Source organism: Cyprinodon tularosa, unplaced genomic scaffold (assembly GCF_016077235.1).
Source record: "Cyprinodon tularosa strain WSP-4 unplaced genomic scaffold, ASM1607723v1 ctg894, whole genome shotgun sequence".
NCBI lineage: Eukaryota > Metazoa > Chordata > Actinopteri > Cyprinodontiformes > Cyprinodontidae > Cyprinodon > Cyprinodon tularosa.
The window spans coordinates 186,915-205,867 of NW_024039667.1; the positions used below are offsets into that span (position 1 = coordinate 186,915).

General features: G+C 42.8%; 1 protein-coding gene across 1 annotated transcript; it reads right to left on the reverse strand.

The window, feature by feature from the left end:
* Positions 1–2,940: 2,940 nt before the first annotated feature.
* On the reverse strand, positions 2,941–18,221 carry ripk4 (receptor-interacting serine-threonine kinase 4). Its single transcript, XM_038273865.1, has 8 exons — positions 17,911–18,221; positions 11,498–11,789; positions 10,885–11,033; positions 8,860–8,909; positions 8,032–8,190; positions 7,771–7,889; positions 4,716–4,956; positions 2,941–4,623 (listed from the first exon to the last, which is right to left on the reverse strand). Exons 1-8 carry the CDS (start codon positions 18,096–18,098, stop codon positions 3,371–3,373), a joined length of 2,451 nt encoding a protein of 816 aa, XP_038129793.1. The 5' UTR covers positions 18,099–18,221; the 3' UTR covers positions 2,941–3,370.
* Between the last annotated feature and the right edge of the window lie 732 nt (positions 18,222–18,953).

Sequence of the window (18,953 nt, forward strand, 5' to 3'; positions counted from 1 at the left end):
GGACAGGCAGGGGAGCAGTCGAGGGAAGGATCCAGGAGGACTGAGAGGAGGACCGGCTTGGAAACAGCAAGGCTTCTAGGAGAGAGAAGGAGGACACGGAGGTAAGCTTAAGTCAAAACTATCGGTTCAGTCTTAGGAGAGCTAGCAGGTAGGTTACCACTGTGTGTAACTTTAACCGACTGGCGTCCGTCCCAGGGAATCCACTCCTCTAAATACTGCTCCCTGATAGCGTCCAATTGGAACCAGCTGGAGGCTCGTCAGGACTGGAGTCTAAGGAAGAAAAGGTAAGAAAAAACCCTAACGCAGCTCAGCACACAATCCAGTGAGCCCAACATCATGTTCTTTACAGATCACTGATTTAGTTTCAATTTAAATGCTGCTGTAACTTTATGTTCATCCAATAACTTCTGAACTGTAATATGTTCTGTGAGCACACACCCTGTCTGATGTCATAAAGCTAAAAAGTGTGATTCAACCTTACATCATCATCAACTGCACCCGTACAGAATAAATGCACAACAACCTCCGTTCAAAAAGTTTATTAACAAAAAGCATTCAAATACTAGTCAAACATATTTCAATCTAAACTCTTGACTAAACTAGGAAAACCCAACGAAACCAGGAACAGCCCAAACATTTATTAAAGATCTGATTGTACCTTATGTTCCTAACAAAGCACTTCACTCTCAATCTGCAGGTTTACTAGTGGTTCCTAGAATTTCTAAAAATAGAATGGGAGGCAGATCTTTTAGTTATCAGGCTCCTCTCCTGTGGAACCAGCTACCAGTTTTAGTCCGTGAGGCAGACACCCTGTCTACTTTTAAGGCTAGACTTAAAACTTTCCTTTTTGATAAAGCTTATTGTTAAAGTGGCTCAGGTTATCCTGAGCTATCTCTATAGATATGCTGCTATAGGCTTAGACTGCTGGAGGACATAGGGACCCCAATTCATCATCTCTATTCTGCAATTCATCAGTATTTGTCAGTTCAAACCCTAACTGTATGTCCTCTCTTTTATCCATTTGACATAAAACCTGGTTCAGAGTTCACCTGCTTAACTATTTCTTTCCTTGTCAAGGCCAATTATTCACCTACCTTTCCAAAGTAGAAAGTATTTATGGATAAATGCATCAGTTCTTCTATGTTCTTTCGTTTCTCTGTTTCTCCTTGAACTGAGCCTGAGTTTTCCTTTCTACTGTCACTGTATGCATGCTTGGTGCAATGGATTGCTGTAGAGTTAATGATATAATGCAAGCTGATATCTACTGTTGCCACTTGCCAGGTGCACATCAAGGTGGAGGAAATCCTGCAAAGTCAATAACTGGATGCTATCAGCTGGTTTTCCTTTTAGACAAATCCTTTAACCAATCTAACTGGATAATCTGGTTAAATTGTCTCCATAAAGTGTTTTGATATGATGTGCTGTAAATTTGCTCTATAGAAATAAACTAGCTACTGGCAGTATTAGCTCATTGAGTAATTTAACCTAGGAGAGAAATGGAGCTAAACATGGATGCTTGGAGTTATTGGCAAAATCTTGGAGGTGAAAACATGACATATAGACTGTGGTGTTAATTGCTCCACCAGTTGCTTCATCTAGGACAGAGAAGGGTTAAACAAGGAAGACGGAGACAGATTCATCCTCCCTATGAAGGAAACAAAGGTATTCGCAACCAAGCCTATGGCATCTTCCAGGAACATGTAACAGCATCACATCCACCCACACAGATCCTCTGTAAAAACTTTTACACATTTTTGGTAACTTAACCAACAGAAAAATCAACATATTTAATGTTATAAACCAAAAATATACATATAGTAACTAGAAAAGAAAGAACTAATTCATTCTGAAGCAACTGAAATGGGTTTTATTGAGGAGGCTGACTGAGTCATGATCATGTAAACCATTCTTAACTTTCCTTCCTGTCTCCCAGCTATGCATTTCTTCTCTGTTGGTCAATCCTCCAAATAGCTGTAGTTTAAAGCGACATGTGAAAAAGAGGAAGCTGTCAGACTACCTTCAATAGGCACTTTACTTGTTTTACCAGCATAACAATGACCCTGGAACAAGATAAGAGCTGAGATTGGCCAACAAGTTCACATTGTCCCGTCCTAGCTGGAGATGAGACACATCACCAGGCAACAGGCAGAAAAAGAGCCTATTGTACACAAGAGAGGCGTCAGATTAACACGAACTGTAAAAACAACCCAATCTCCCACATCAGCCCCCCTCCATGAACTTTCTCTGTTTGCAAAAAGCTCAACCTCGAGGCGTTTGGGATGATGGGGGTGGCGGTGTTTGGTGTGGTGGTTTTAAAGTGATGAAAACCTCAAAGTGGTCTGAGGAATTAGCCAACAGGCTGAAGTTGCAAGTCGTACATCAGCGCCCCTTCTCACTCATCCATCATCTTACAGCCTGAGATCCCCCTCAGGGGCAGTTCCCATGGTCGGTGCCAACCTGAGCATGCTCCCGAGCAAAGGCAGAACGATAATAATAACACTACAGGTGGGGCTGCAGTTGCAGACATGCCAACTCCTGTTAATAGTGGGGCTTAAAGGTCTCGCACACGTGGAGGTGGAGCAGTGGCAAATAGACAGACTTTCTCCTCCGAGCTTGCAGCGACATGATGGGGTGTTTATTTTTTCCCCCAAAACATTTGTAAATCAAAAAGGAGAAGAATAAGTTTAAGATCAAGTAATGAACATTTTCTCCAAGGTCTAACCAGCCATTTTTGCCCCCACCGCTTAAGGCTGTAACAAAAAATATATATATTTTAAATCCTCTTTTAGAAAATAAGTAGCCCGATTACAACACAAAATGAAAAACTTTCAAAAATTTCGGCTTTGACCCAATAATCATTAAAGATAGCCAAATTATGACGTACAATCTTATCAATCAATTTCCAAATTTAAGTCCATTAAAATAATAAATAAAGCAGAGTTCAATAAAAGATAAATGTATTAGTATTTTAATACAGAAAGCAGCACTGGACTGTACCAGCTCCAGAACAACAGAGGTGTTTCCAAACAAACAAGCTAATTTAACGTGCTGTAAGCAGTTTATATTCCGATAAGCGTTACGTCCAGGCCGAGCTGTGAGATTCCAAATACTAAATAAAGGACATATTCCCTGGTTGAGTCCAACACATTACCAGTCTTAAAATAGTGTCTGCAAAGTAGAGCATAATGACTCCAAAAAAGTAAAACAAAAAGTTTTATACAATCTATTTACAGTGTACAAATTACAACAAGCTTTTTTTTTCAAAAGATGTTTCCACTGGCCCAGTTGTTGGGAATCCTAACAGAGTCTGAGGCAGCCGATGGGGGAGGGGGGGCAGTTCTATACAGTGTCCGCAGTGTGTTTGTTGCTGTTAGCATGGTGCTGAAGCACACTGCGGGCTGGGGGGCTGTGGGCAGTCTTTGTCTTTGTGCTCAGTCAGTTTGAGAATGACAACCTTCCTCTGGAGCTGCTTAACCTCCAGCGTAGGAGGCTCCTCGGCTAACGGCTGGACTGTGCTCTCAGCTACCAAGTCCTGGCATACCTGCGGCGGCAGCAGCATGGTAATGGCGTTCGAGTGTCCGCCCTGCACGGCCAGGTGCAGCGGGCTGAGTCCCTGCTGATCCGACAGGCTGCTGCCATCCGGACAGTGATGGAGCAGCTCTTTCAGAACTTCGCCGTGTCCATTCTCTGCCGCCAAGTGGCAGGGGGTGCGCTGCACGTGGTTGGTTACATAAGGGTCGGCCCCCTCTGCGATCAGCATCTTGACAGTGGCCAGGTGGCCCCGCTGCGTAGCTAGGTGGAGAGGCGTATGTCCCTGAGCGTTTTGGAGGTTAGCATCCGCCTGGTGCTTTATCAGCAGACGGGAGGTGCTTGTGTGGCCCGTTTCCGCCGCCACGTGCAGCGGTGTGTTTAACTCAGATGAAGTGATGTTGACGTCCGCTCCCAGCTCGATCAGGATCCGCGCAACTCTATACTGCCCCCTTTGGGATGCCAGGTGCAGCGCCGTTCGGCCGTCTGTCGTCTGGCTGTCCACGTTGGCGCTGGCCTGCTTGACCAGCAGCTTGACAATGCCCAGGTGTCCCTGCCAGGCGGCGAAGTGAAGCGCCGTCCAGTTGTTCTTGCCCTTGATCTGAACATCGGCATTGCGGCTCAGCAGAACCCTGATCACGTTCTCCTGGCCGTGCTGGCACGCCACGTGGGCCGGGGTACGTCCCTGGCCGTCGGTTTCGTTGATGGTCGCTCCCCGGTCCAGCAGCAGCCGTGTCATGGCCTCGTCTCCATTCTGGGCCGCCCAGTGCAAAGGCGTGTACTGGTCCTCGTCTTTAGTGTTCACATTAGTCCTGCGCCGACCAAGCAGCAGTTCAGCTAGCGGCTTCTGGTGCTTCTCTGTGGCCAGGTGGAGGGGTGTGGAGCCACGTGCGTTCGGTAGATTGGGATTAGCGTCGTTCAAAAGGAGGAACTTGACGGCCTCCTCGTTCCCCAAAGTAATGGCGAAATGAAGCAGGCTATCTCCCCCTTCAAGGGGGAGGTCAACATCCTGAGGCTGGAGGATCTTCATTAGCTTAGCAGTGTCTTTGGTCCTGATGGCTTCACAGAGCTTCCGCTTCTGGACTTCAGCAGAATCTGCGAAGTATAAAAGGACAAAAAAGGTCCTTAAAAGATAGATTACTCATGTTGGCTACATCTTCACCTGTAGGTAACTTATTAGCTCTTACCAAAAGTGGCTTCCTTCTCAAAAGACAGGGTGATGGAGTCTTGAGAGGAGAAGGCAGAATCCGCAGAGGAAATGCCTGACAGTCTCTTACAGGTGTTCTCTTTGCTGTGGATGCTATCCTCCTTCACTTGATCGAAGCTCCTCGAGATCCCAGAATCCACCTGGCTCAGCAGCTCTGACAGGCTGTAGTCTTTTTCCGGCAACATGGCCGACTTTGGACGCACCGGTTTGTTGGCATTATCCTGTAGAAAAAACAGTTCTATAACATTCTGTACATTCCATTACGTCCACACTCAGTCATGTCACATCGAATTCCACTTTCAATGGCAGGTCAGTGGAAAATCTGCCATCGTTTGGAATGAAATGCAAGTTAACAGGAAGTTACAACCGGCCTCTGGCTGTCTGCACAGCAATCCCTGTCCATCAGCTTTCATTTCCAAGAAGCCTAATGTTTGCTCTAGTCAGGTTAAACAAACAGCCGAGAAAGGCCGGAAATGACAGAGCGACACACAGGTTGGTCAACATTCCTCTCCTGTGACGCAACTCTTGTTCTGGACCAAACATCTGATTTATAAAATCATAACAGCATCCCATGCACTTGAAAGATAAACGTCTTGGTTACATATTAATGAAGAACAAAGAATAACACCAACTGGACGACTGTATAAGAGAAAATGCCGGCAAAAATAAAAAATGAACAGAGTTCATCAGCAGTTTGGGTTCATCGGTTCAACTCAGTACTCAGTTTGTGACTAGAGCCGATCAGTCCATCGTCTACAACAGGGTCCCAGAACTGGTCTGAGACATGTTTATGTGCGAGCCAATTTAAAGCTTTGAAAGTCGAGAGTTCAACTTTACAGTCCCAAATAAAATCGAACAGACACAGAGTGCAGAGAGGTTACATGTCGCTGGGCGGATTTCATCACTGCCTTTCCATCAATCATTTTTAACCATCTGCAGACAGCAAACATAACTCTGACTAATGCCCTACTGCTATGCAAAACAAGACAAATGTCTGCCCCTTTTCATAAAAAAGCTGTTAAAAAAGCTAACCGTTCTTAAAATATTTTCTTAACCTCAGCTAATAATGGTTTAAACAGCCAAATGTCAACCATGCAGGAATTCTTAAAAACATTATAATATTGAATTATCTAACAAATGTCAAGTGACAGGATTTAATTAATAATATGCAAGATACCCCACACAGTGCCCTGAGGCATCTAAAAGAAGAAAGCACTAATCTTCATTTAGCACATGCTAGCAGCAGGAACGACAGAGAGCAAATTAACACATTTGGACATTTATGTGCCGCATTAAAGCCATGAAACCAATGAAGAGAACAACTCCTGCAGAGATGAAATGAAGAGCTGAGGAAGCCGTATCTTCCATCAGAAGCTCTTATTGCAGCGAGTTTAACAAGCTAATGCTACATTCAGGTAGCAGAAGCAGCTAGTTTACATGCAAAGTCAATGGTTGACGCGCATCAAGGTGCAGCGAAAGGTCCTGCAGCGCGTTTTGAGCAGCAGGAGCGTCAAGAGCTTCTAATGCTACGTTCACAACGCAGGAAGCAAACATGAATGTGCTGCTTTATTTTTTTATGCTTGTACAAGATTAGCTCTAATGCGCGGCCAAATCCTCTTTGCTGCACTAGCTGCATGGTAAAAAAAGTGGTTCTAATGTGCGTTGGCGGAGCTACTCTATCCTTTCTTTGTCTGTAACAATGGCAGCTATAATTGCTGTGATCAGTGGGTATCATCAGTGAGAAATCAGTGAGAAAGATCAGTGAGAAAGTCCACCTGAGAATTTCATCTGTGCAGTCCGTTCATCCAGATTACCATCCTGCCTTCAAATATTATTTAACTGTCAGAGCCGCTCAGACCACTCAGTCACTAGGAACCCCATTCAACAGCAGCCTCTGGCCCGGGTGCCTCTTTGCTGTTTTCCACTATTGTTCGCAGCGTCTGGAAGGCGTTTTTCATGTATATTGTTCAAACTCCAGGCACCAGAATAGCAGCAGCTGCTGGAGTTGGAAAAATTGAACTTCTGCTGCTCAACGCGCCACATCAACCAAACAGAGAAGCTGATCTGGGAGCTGGCAGGGAGAGAGACACAGCTCTGCTCATGCAGAGCGCTATGATCAGTCCTCTGAAACAGTTTATTAACTTAATATGTGAAAACCCGCCAGCAAAATATGTTCACTTTTATTATTCTGGTGCCTGTAGTTTGGATTACAAACCTAAAAAACACTAACATCTACTTCCAGCCGCCGCCAACAGTAGCGGCAAACCTCAAAGAGGCGACCGGGCCAGAGGCTGCTGCTGAAAGGGATTCCCAGTGGTAGAGCACTCCGTGTGTACGGGGGTCTGAAGAAAGGAGGGTAATCTTGATGAACTGACTTCACAGATTAAGTTTTCAGGTGGACTTTCTCACTTAAAATCATTCAAACTACTTTTTACCCACTGATCACAGCAAATATAGCTGCCATTGTTACAGGCAAAGACAGGACAGGGTAGCTCCGCCCAACGCGCATCAGACCCACTTTTTGACCGCGCAGCTGGAGCAGCAAAGATGCATTAGCCGCTCGTCAGAACTAAACTTGTACAAGCATCAAATATGAAGCAGCATGCGCGTTTTTGGGCCGATATACATATAAAGCTCCCCCTACAGGTTTGGTGTGTGACTGTTTGGTAGATATCAGTAGCATATAGCCCAGTGCGGCTTATAGCTGTACGCTTCCAGTTTTAAAAATACTTTTTGGGTTCTGCTTTTAGTGCGGTGCACTCTAGTCTGAAAAATACGGTATACTAAAAAAAAAAAATTCAGCTACAACTGTTACGCTTTTACACAAATACTTAGAAAGAGAAGTCAAACTAGACCTTAAAGAGCAGTGTGGGGGTTAAGGGTCTTGGGCTCAAACTCAGAACCTCTGGATTCCTAGCTCTATGCCCTAACCACTAGGCCGCCACTCCCCGAAACCTAAACCACTTAGTGACGATAACATCCTGAAGACGATGATTTGATTCAGGGTCTGTAGGCACAGTTCTGCCATCACCTACCTGATCATTAGCCACTGGCTTAGGGGACAAAGGCTCTGGTTCTGATGATGTCGATAATCTTGGGGTCCTGGGCTCCTCTTGAGGTTTGGAGCAAAGCTCCTCAGCTTCAGATGTAATTTCTGAAAGAACAGAGCATTAAATCAACCGTTCCTAACATACAAGAAACCAAAAGGAACAACAAATGCCATCAAGCAGCAGAAATAGAGTCTGACAGATATAAGACTAAATGTATTTGGTGCAGAGAGAAGAATCCAGACTCACCCTGGAAGCTGGGTCTGTCTTTAGGGTTTGTGGTCCAGCAGCGTTGCATGAGGTTAAGGAAACCAGCGCAGGTCGAAGGTCGATTTCGTGGCACAGAACCCAGATCTGGACGAACCCCTTTGACCACTTTCACCATTAACTGCAGGATGTTGTTTTCTCCTGAGGGTAAACATCAGCGCTCGGTTATCTCCTGGTGTATACATGGATTCGCCATGACAAGCAAAACATGCTATTGCATTATAACCCAGATTAGTCAACCAACAACTGATTCCTGCATCTTTCTTAAAGCCCACATAGGATTGGCCAGTTTCCCACAGGAGACTAAAGAGCCTTGCCCTGATCCATCCACTAAAGACGGTGATTCAGAGCAAGCAGGCGGAGGCTTACGGAGCCTATTGTAAGGATAATACTCTCTGGGCGAAGAGGGAAGAAGAAGGCCAGGCAGGTAATAAGCCGGGCTCAATTTTTTCATTTTGTCTGGGTCATCATCTGCAGTGCCAACCCTGCCTTAGTAAGAGACCAGTCTAAAATAGAGGCTACATGATACGCCTGGGAAAAATGAAAGAAAAAAAAGATTCCACTGTTGCCCACTCCACCTGCCTGCCAAGGAATCCAGACAGTAAACAAGCTCCCAGCAGCGCGGTACACACCTTCAATAATGCTGCCTGTATGTTTATGGGAAAGTTAAAAATAGACGGAAAGCTGAGATCCAGAAATCTGCTTCAGGTTGAACCTACGCTAATCAAAACGACCCGCAGCTTTCATTCTTTTGATGCACGATTTCCACTAAAATAAAACCAAAACTTGTGTTGTGCTGCAGAGCCGTACCTTGGTAGGGTTTCTTCTGCGTGAGAATGCCCCAGATCACAATGGAGAAGCTGGAAGAGAGACAAAAACAACAGCGAGACGTGTCATTTTCTGAGAAACATTAACCAAAAAATCCCCCCCTCCACCACGCTGCCAGTAAGGCAGTTTAAATCTGAAGCTCTGCCGCAGAAATCAGAGGGCACATGGCGGCAGCTTCAATGATTGTCCGAAGGTTAAAACAGGGATTATTATGCATCATATTTTATGTTACAAAGTACAGCAGCTGCTCAATAAAATCATGCATCTTCAAAGATATAGATCTTTGTTTGACTGAATCGTGTTAATCTTAGCTCTCTACTCTGCAGATCATATTGATATCTAAGGGATTCACATTCCAGGACATGCTTTTTTGTACTATATACTCTTTTTATAATATCAGCTGTATTTTTAACTTTAATGGCATCTTACTTTAACTCTTTGCACTCTATATAAGCTACTGAAACCAGAAGGAGTACTTCCAAGGGATAAATAAAGTTAAATCTTAGTCTACATAGTAATCATACTCTAAATGTATAAAAAAAAAGAACTGAGCTCTGCAGAGGAGGGTAATGAACCATGAGTTGACACAAAGAGCACTGATCCTCTGAGCAGCTGAAGAAGGTGGTTGGCGAGTGATAATAAGTGCATTTGTTCTTGGATTGAGGAGTTAAAGAGACATCTTGCCAATGGAAAAAGACAATTTACACTTACAATAAGAAAACACAATTGCATTGTCTTATTTGAAGTGCATATTATCTAATTATCTTATTCTAAGAGTAAAAATATTCCATTCCATTGGCAAATCTCATTTACCTACTCAAATTGAGGGTAAATACACTTAATTTAACCTCTTACACCCTAAGGGGGTATAAATAAATTTCTGCCTGACAAAAACACACAAAAGTAAATAACTTATAGCCTCAAAGCTATTAGATTTAAGAAGAAACTTTTGGTACGTCTGTAAAGGTAAGATGTCATAGAATGGTTTTCTGGTGTCAGCACCATTGTAGCTTTGACCCTGCCTGAAATATTAGGGACAAAATACAAAATATTTTGCATTTTTTGAACCTCGCCAAACTTTTCTTTGAAATAAACATTGCAAAACACTACCAAAATATTATTTATAGCACAAAAGAGTAGTACAGACTTTCAAATCTAAATGTTGTGTAAAAATATACAAAATATGGACTCAATCAGATGAATCATATTTATTTTAGAATGGTATTAGTGAGAAATTTCTTAGGCGGAGAGGCCATTTTGGCACATTTATCCATAAATGTCACCAAACTGTGCCAAATATGTTTTTTACATCAATACTGGGGGTTTGGTAAAATTACGAGGTCATGTAGCAGCTGGACCCGCCGGTGGGTCCGTAGGGTTCAAGGGGTTAAGAAATTTTTACTTATTTCTAGATCATTTTCCAGTGTAAGAATGTTGATGGAAAATTGAGTGGAAGGAAAACCATTGTAGAACAACAAAGGATGCAACAAATTTTGGTTCCAGTGAAATAAAGTGTTGATAATTTGCTTTAAAAGCTTTATTCTTCTGCCAATATGGAAGCAGAATTGCCGCCGTGCTGCACAGCTTCCACCGAAGGCTGAGAAAAAAGCCGAACAGCAGTTCATTTAATGCAGTTTAAACTCTGCACTTTATTTACGCTCGTTATACTTTAATGATTTTTTTTCAAATCATATTTCTCTTAATGTTGAAACACATCTACAAAGTTAAGAATTGCACTGGAAAAACGATCTAGAAATAAGTAATTTAAGAACTTAAGAATTTAAGATTTAAGAAGAAGAGAAAATGACTTACCTAGATATAGATTTTTATAGTGTGCTTTCTTTTTGTTGTATTACCTTCATTAAAGAATTAAATCTTGATAAATTAGAATCATTGTTTAGTTTTAAACCAAATGAATCCACCGCATCACATCAGGCACGGTGTTGAATTAGAAATCCCAACAGGAACGCCCTCCTCCAATGAGAACAGCGCAGCATGTGAACCCACCTGTAAACGTCGTGCTTGGTGTCCGACACCCTGTCCTTCTCTATAATCCTCTCAGGCGGCAGGTAGGCGATGGTGCCGCAGAAGCCCTCTCTGCTGATGTCATCCGTCTGCGACAGGCCGTTCCATCGAGCCAGGCCAAAATCGGATATCTGGAACAGGAGATGGGATCCAGCTTTCATTAAAAGGCTGACGTTAGATTTCTCATGAAATGCCACTGCAGCGATGACTAACTTTCCCAGTGAGTGTGACAGGCAGCTAAGGTTTTTAGTATGTGTTCTCCGTGGTATGATGAGGGCAACGTAGCCATGTCCCAACCTGCTGCAGAGGAGAGGCCCTTTATATTTGTGCAGAAAGAGCTCAACCCATCACACACACACTCAGCCTGAGAGGGATGTTAATGGAAGCCAAATTAATCCTGTCGGGACAGGCCCGGCTGAGCTGTTTACATCCAGGCTTTAAACTCTAGAAATGATGGTTCCCACCAGTTTACACCCTGTAAGGCTGAACTGCTTGGAAAAAGACACCTGTCCGCCCCCCCCCCCCCCCCCCCCCCCCCCCCCAACTTCAAACAGATCAACGGGGTCCAATTTTTAAACCCGATGGTGTTCCTCACCTTGACGTGATAGTGAGCGTCCAGCAGGATGTTAGCCGGCTTCAGATCCAGGTGCAGGAGCGGCGGGTTCATGCAATGGAGGAAGTTCATGCCCACAGCCGTCTCGTGGATGATGCGAAAGCGAAGCTCCCAGGGCAGCGGCTCATTGGCCAGCAGGTTCTCCAGGGAGCCCGTCTCCATGTACTCCATGACCAGGCCCTGAGGGTCCTCACAGATCCCGTACACCGGCAGGATGTATCGAAACTTGGCCACCTCCATCTTCTTAGCCTCCTCCAGGAGCTCAGAGCGGTCCCTAAGTTAAAGAAAGCCGTGGTTTTTTAGATCACAGAGTTTAATTGAGTCAAATTTCACATCAAAAACAGTAAAAAAACAAAAAACAAAACAAAAAAAACCCAACAAAATTATTAGGATGCAAAAAACCAAAAACAAGTAGGACCTAACAATCTAACAAAATGAGGCCAAATTAGTTGATTAAATTGTGCAGAAGATTAGAAAGATAGAATTAGACAAGAGAAGGCATTGTTTTAAAGGAATTTCAAGTGTGTAGAAATGCTAAAATAACAGAAGACAAAACCCCAAGCGAAGCATGCTTTATAGCAGGGGTAACAAATTAAAAATAAGTGGGGTCTGAATGAAGAAAATCATCAACCAGTAAAGGTCCGGAGACTTTTTAAAATTATAATCTGTTACTTTCAACAGAATTTAACACTGAAATAAAAAGAGCCGTTTATGCATCCATGTTATACATGGAATTTATATATAAAAAATATAAAAAAAATAGAACATTTTTCCATTTTAAAATCTAAATTGCTTTTGAAGTAGAGAACAACAATCCTCAGTTTGGTACGAAGACAATTTCCTTAGGCACTTCTTTTAATAAAACACCTGAACCGACCATTTTTCTTTCTTTTTTCTGTCTTAATGTTGGCAGTGGGCTTTATGCTGCCCTGCAAGGCTTTAAACCTGGGTTTAATGGAGACAAAGCCATTCTAAAGCACATATCAAGGAGCTCATTTTCAGCCTGGATCCAGATTTATTTTTGATTCTGTTCATGGTGGAGAATCCTGCTTCACAGCAGCAGGTTGAGCCAAACATCCTCTAAATGTGCAGGGTCATCTTTGAGCACCATTTCACTTTTCTTTCACCAGTTCACCACAGTTCTTCCAGCAGTCCACACTTTCTCTGCTCTCTTTTTCTCATCATCTTCTCCTTCTTTCCCATCGCCCGGCTTGCCACAGGTTTGCCTGCTGTCTCTAAAAGTAGCAGCAGCAGCAACCCAGACTGACAGCAGCTCATTGGATAATTTGGATCACGAGTAGCCTGGTGCACGACGCTCTGGAGGGCTTTACCATATTAACAGGAGAAGCGATGCAAGTGAATTTAGACACTGCTAACGGACAACATGCCGTAATTTCTAAATATTTTCAATCAGGTTGGGTCCAAATTAGCCAGCAGGTGGGTCTGGATCCGGACCACGGTCTGCTAATCCATGACCTGCTTTATAGTGACCAAATATGTGGAGCCTCGATTCTCATTTCAAATCAACATTGGTATTCAAAATGAAGTCAGGGAGAAAGAAAAAGGCTAAATAAAGGGGGGCCTAACACGGAACCCTGTGTGCAGGGATGGCCAGTATTTCTAATACAAGTATTTAAAATACGTATTTCAAATACAAAATTCGTATTTTGTTTCAAAATACTTCAGTGTTGTGTATTTTTGTGTTTTCAAAATACTGTAAAATACTTTCTGTGAGACACAGTCTGGGATGACATCTAGCTATCTATTAAGCATGTAATAGTGTCTGTGGCTCCTTCGCTGTCAAGCCCCTGTGATACCACTCTCGGCCACTAGGGCATTTTGGTACTCTTTTACCCTTGCTATCGCATATTGCACGATCAACACAAAACACACGGTAGTGCATATTAGATTGAGTCAGGTATTTTCTACTTGGTGCTTTGTCTGGACCAGTCAAGGAAGTTGTGTCAAAGCAAGGTGAGCAACCAAATTTACGTGTTTATTTTAGTAACTCATTTATTTTTAACCATGAATTACTCACATGTTCCTCTTCAGTGTAACATTCAGTGTTCGTAATGCTAGGCTATTTAACTTTCTTCTTTTTTTGGAGTTTTTACGGCACTAGTGGCTCTTTTTTTTCAAAAGTAGGCTGACAGGAAAGGGGGTAGGAGAGAGGAAGAGAGACATGCGGCAAAGGACCACAGGTTCGGATTCCAACACAGGTTGGCCACGTCGAGGACTAAAGGCCAATTTATCCTCCTGACACATGGCCTCTGCAACCATCAAATCTGTCTCTGTGCCCTCCCATGCCCCCCGTGCAGAGCTTCTGCTTCCGTCATCGTGCACCTCAAAAAAACCCTGACTACACTTTGGACGGCCGGAAACCCGCGCAGACAAAAAGCAGCTGTGATTGGTCTTTGGTATGCCTTTCCGGCTGTCTGTGTGCCGGAGCGCGCCATACTTAAAAACCGAGGAACAACTACAGTGGACAACTATGACGAAAGGTTAATCGAGGGGGTTTGGAAATACAACCGCTTATACGATGCCGCAGACAAATGATATAAAGATGCCAAGGTCTCTGCCAACAACTGGAGGGAGATCAGCCAGGTCCTTAAGCGGGATCCAAAGGAGTGTTTACAAAGGTGGAAGAGACAGAGAGATAAATAGGTTAAGTTCTGGCAAGTTCTCGAAACGGCTCCCCCTTGTGCTTTGGAGGGAAACTGCTGTGCGTCCATAGAAATTCCAGACCGACGGTGCAGAAGCATACCAGCAGAACTGGTTCACGACCAGAACCAAGTGACATTTGATGCGTGCGGTTGCAGAAGTCTAATCTGCCCTTAAGGCCTCCGTAAATGGGTTGTGTGCGCTAAACACTGCGCCACCTGCACATCCACCCATGTTAGTTGCTAACTAACTCTGTGTGTTAGTTTCACCATCGTTGATTTCACCAATGAACTTTTAAAAAAAAATCACGTTATTGTTATGTTACACAGTTTCCTTTTGTTTCATCTAATTAGCCTATAGCCTACATTGGACTTTTGTATGTCATTGTGAATAAGTGTGCTGCTGCAGCACCACAGGTGACCTTCTCCGCCACTTATAGTAGGCTACTTTTGGCTCATACTACTGTTGGCTGTTTTAATTTACTTTTTCTTAGAAATGCACCTAAATAATTACTGATGACTGTATGTAGCCTACATAATATCAGTGTTAGGTAATTCAGTAATGTGAGGCATTACCAATACAATTTCAGTAATATTTTACTCTGTACAATTATCAGTAAATTAAGTTACTTTTCTTGTTTGGTTACTTTGATGTTTTTCCAGATAGTGTACAAGTAAAGGGATAGAAGAAAAAGGCACTTAGAATGAAATATTTTGTAGTACTTTGAAAATACAAAAATACAGTATTTTATTTATTTTTAAAGTGGGTGTTTGGTATTTTATTTAGTAATACATTTTAATGCATGTGTGCCGATCCCTGCCTGCAGGATCCCGTACATAACAAAAAGGAGAACATATTGTTCTCCAAGTTGGCAGGAAGTTTCCTCTGTCGACTTCATGGAGAAAATGCAACCAAACCGCAGCTGAAATGTATGCAGCCACCTTATTTTTAAACCGTCAACACTTCCTCATTCCAAGTTCAACTATTTTTAATCAACGTTCCTGCTTATTAAAAATTAACCTGCTAACTCTGAGGTAATGCTTCACTCGCTTATTTGCAACATCTAGAATTCCTCTCAGTCCAGCCTGAATTCCTGCACGCCTGGCTTCATTCTTACTAACCTCTATGCTTCGCTTTCTTAACCAGACGCCTTTTTAAAACCTTAAGAACATTCCAGCATCCAAACAGTCCTGAGGGGTTTAAAGAGCAGCTTTCTCAACGCGCTGACGGCTGCCATTCCTCAAACACAGCCGAGCAGGTCAGGCGTGACCTCAGCTCACATCTCTGAGGCGCAGGCCGTTAGCCTCCTAATGAGGACGATCAAGGGAGGGTAAATCCCAGTCATGGCTGCGATCAGAGGAACGCCGCTTATCTGACATGAAGGGAATGAAATCAGAGGCTCATATGAGATCTCTGGTTGATGATGATGAAGCACTTTACTGGGCTGTAAGTGCAACAAGAACAAATAAAATAAAATCAAGCTTTAGAAAGAAAACAGGGCAGGAACTTGTTTGCTTCATGCTCTAATCCCAGCAGCTCCTCCGGACCAAACAAAGCCTCTGTTTTTAATCACAGAGTCTCCTGGACAGACCGGTTCCACGGCTTCTCATGTCGTCTGTGCCACACAGTGAGCAGCCAGACAAAGGCGGCTTTCAGGACCTGCTGCTGGATGTAGGCTCCCTGAACGCTCACGACCAACAACTGTTTATACTTGGCAGATGTTGAAGGAGATAACATCTGGGGCTGCGGGGGGGAGCAGATGATACATAAACCCTGAAGGGAGCCGACAAGCCAAGCTTTGAGATGTTTTAGTGACGACTGTCAGTCTAATGGGCTCAACTGGAATATTGATGTATTTGACCTATGTGATGTCATTTTAGGTTATCAGTTGGCAGGTTAAAAAATGTCTGTCGTTTGTGCAAATAAAAAAAGAAGAAAACTTTGATTTTTTTTAATTGATGATAATAATAAACTGAACAATATTTACTTTTCCCCCATTTTTAAGACATTGTTTACCAACTGGACCACAAGGTAAACAATAATGTTTTGAATAACATAAAATTCCTATTAACATAAAAAAGCAACTGATCTGGACATTTATGGAACATATTCCTAAAGTAAGTATTTAGATGAGGAACATGCAAATATATCCGAAAGGAAGGAAGGAAACAAACAAAAGATACGTACGAATGAGATATTTAAACAATGAAAATGCTTATCCATTCTTATCCAGAAAAAGAAAATTGAGAAATTATATTTCTATATTAAAAAAGGAAAAAAAACAACATGCTGCAGGATCTGTTGGTGCAAAGTAACTAAAAGGACAGAAGCTTCCACTGACATGTGATGGGAAAACTTTTCCACAACAACCAGCAGGAGCCTGGCTCACAGCAGCGTGGACAAACACTTCCAGATGGAAAAAAACTCAGATTTAAAAGGCCTCAACTGCCTTTTTATCATGTGCAGAGAAAGATCAGCAACAATATGGAGGGACTTTTGTTCAATTATTGTTGCAGCAAAGAACATATTTTGTAAATGAAAAAAAAAAAAATAAGAAAAGGCAAACCAGAAATAAAACTTTGGAAGAAGTTTTGAGAGTAATTCGACTGTTTTCTCTGATTTCATTTTTTCAACTGTGTTTCAATTTTTTTGTCAACGCATTGTTTTAAAATTTATAAAATTTGTTATTTTCAGTTACTTTCTTCATATTTCTTTTTTTTCCCAGACGAAATGCATCATTTTCATGTATTTCACAGATTAGATGCTTTTCACGTCAAGCCCTACACAATCCCTCACTCTTGACCAATCAAATTATTGTTTCTAGCGTCCAGAGGAAAGTCTGCCCAGTGAACAGAATGGGATCTGGAAAACCCAATTTAACAGTCGCCATATGTGCCTAGAATCCTATTAAAGTGGGTAGGATAAGGGAATTCACTGTGTCAGTGTATACAGTGAATAATCTCTGTTCTAGAGATTAATCTGACAACTGAGGAAACATGTAAAATGTAATGTAAATCCCCATTTCACAATGGAGAAATGAGCTCTCTACATTTTAACCCTTTGGTGAGCAATGGGCTGCCATTGTGCTATTGAGCAGTGTGAGGTTAAGGGTCTTGCTCAGGGACCCAGAGTGCAGGCAGTGGGGATAAGCACAGGCTCTACATTTCTCGTCTCTGTTGGGTAATATTTATCTTTAAAAATTGATAAAAATATTTACAAAAAAAAACTAAAAATTTTGAAAGAATGAAATCCATAAAGCTCAATTAATTAAACATAAATCTGGAAAAACAAGTATTTAAAAAATGAAATCTAGAGAGAAAAAGCTTTTGTTTTTTTTATAATCTAAACTTAAAGCCTTTAGATTAAAAAAATTTCACTCAAATTTCCAATGAACAGAAGTTTTCTTTCCTTGCAACAATGATGACATTTTGACAGAGACGCGCTAAATGCTGGAGATGTTTGCGCAACCTACATGAGCGTCAGTGGAAAGAAGACCCCCGCGTTCCTCCCACGCGTGTATTTAAATGGGCGGCTCCCCGGGGCCCCAGAGCCTGATAACATCTGGAACATCTGGAAACCTTCCAGCTGGAGGAGCCGCTTTCACTGAGCAGGAGCTTCTCCTCCTGCTCCTCTGCGCGTAAAGCAGAGATCAGACTGGATCAGGTCTAGAGATGAGGAGCAGGAGCGGTTCCCCTCCTTTGATCCAAACCCTAAATGTGGTTTTTAATACTTACTTTTCATCCAGGTGAAGGCAGGGAGGACATTTGATGGCCAGCCATGTTTTCCACTTCACATGCCGCACTTTGTAAACCTGTCCAAATCCACCTGAGCCGATCTTCTCCCAGCAGCCGAACTCAGAGGAGTCAAAGGTCTTTAACAGTCCCATGTCCCCATGAGGGGACTCCTGGACATCCATGTCCATGTGGAGACAGATGGGGGACAATATTCCTGTAATCCTTCTTCTCTGAGGGGAAAGACGCAGACCTGAACACCCTGTGAGCTCTTCCGTGTTTTTCCTCCTTCTACTGCCTCGGTAAGCTCCCCCCCCCATCCACAGGTGTATGGATGAGGCGGGGCTAATGGCCCCGACGTCACATCCTGGGGTTGAAACATGGAGAAGTTGGAGCAATGACAGCTGAGTCCAGCTGTTGATTGTTTTCAGGGAAGCCTGGAGGTTTTTGGTTCTCTCAGATATCAGAGAAGGACCTTTGATCATCCAGGGCCTAAAAAACAAAGAACCGGGTCGTGGTAGGAACCATTTTATTCCCAGCATGCACCTGGAACCCCCTCAGCTATATAGTCAGTGTGAGGCAGAGTCATTTTGCTGTCTAAACTTGTAACTTAAAACCACGAACAAATGATGTAATCCCCTCATTATGCAAAACAAAAGAGGTGTCATATGTGGACGCACTGTATCTACTGTTTTTACCCCCCATGCACCTTTTTCTTCCTTTGGCACATCCTTTGACTATTCACTGAAAAATATAATGCAACCTCTTTTGGCATTTACTTAAACATATTTAGTTATTTTAAAACAATTGTTTTATGTCCTACCCTGCTAACATGAAACAATTGTGTTAAAGTAACTAAATATGATTATGTAAATGCCAAAAACTTTTGCATTATTTTGTAACGTGTAAATTTCCTCACTGTGAGATCAATAAAGTGAATCAATCAGTCTTTCATCCATCCGTTTTCTGACACGCTTATCCCAAGTGGGATCGTGAGGGGGGCTGGTGCCTATCTCCAGCTGTCTACGGGCGAGAGGCGGGGTCCA

Bases quoted from the DNA above. Each gene is read 5' to 3' on its own strand.
- ripk4 (XM_038273865.1), bottom strand. From the start codon at position 18,098: ATGGACATGGATGTCCAGGAGTCCCCTCATGGGGACATGGGACTGTTA. The intron at 8,910-10,884 runs GTGGGTTCACAT...TCTCTCTTCCAG, and splicing joins ACCAAGCACGACGTTTACAG to CTTCTCCATTGTGATCTGGG. The intron at 4,624-4,715 runs GTAAGAGCTAAT...TATACTTCGCAG, and splicing joins TGAGAAGGAAGCCACTTTTG to ATTCTGCTGAAGTCCAGAAG.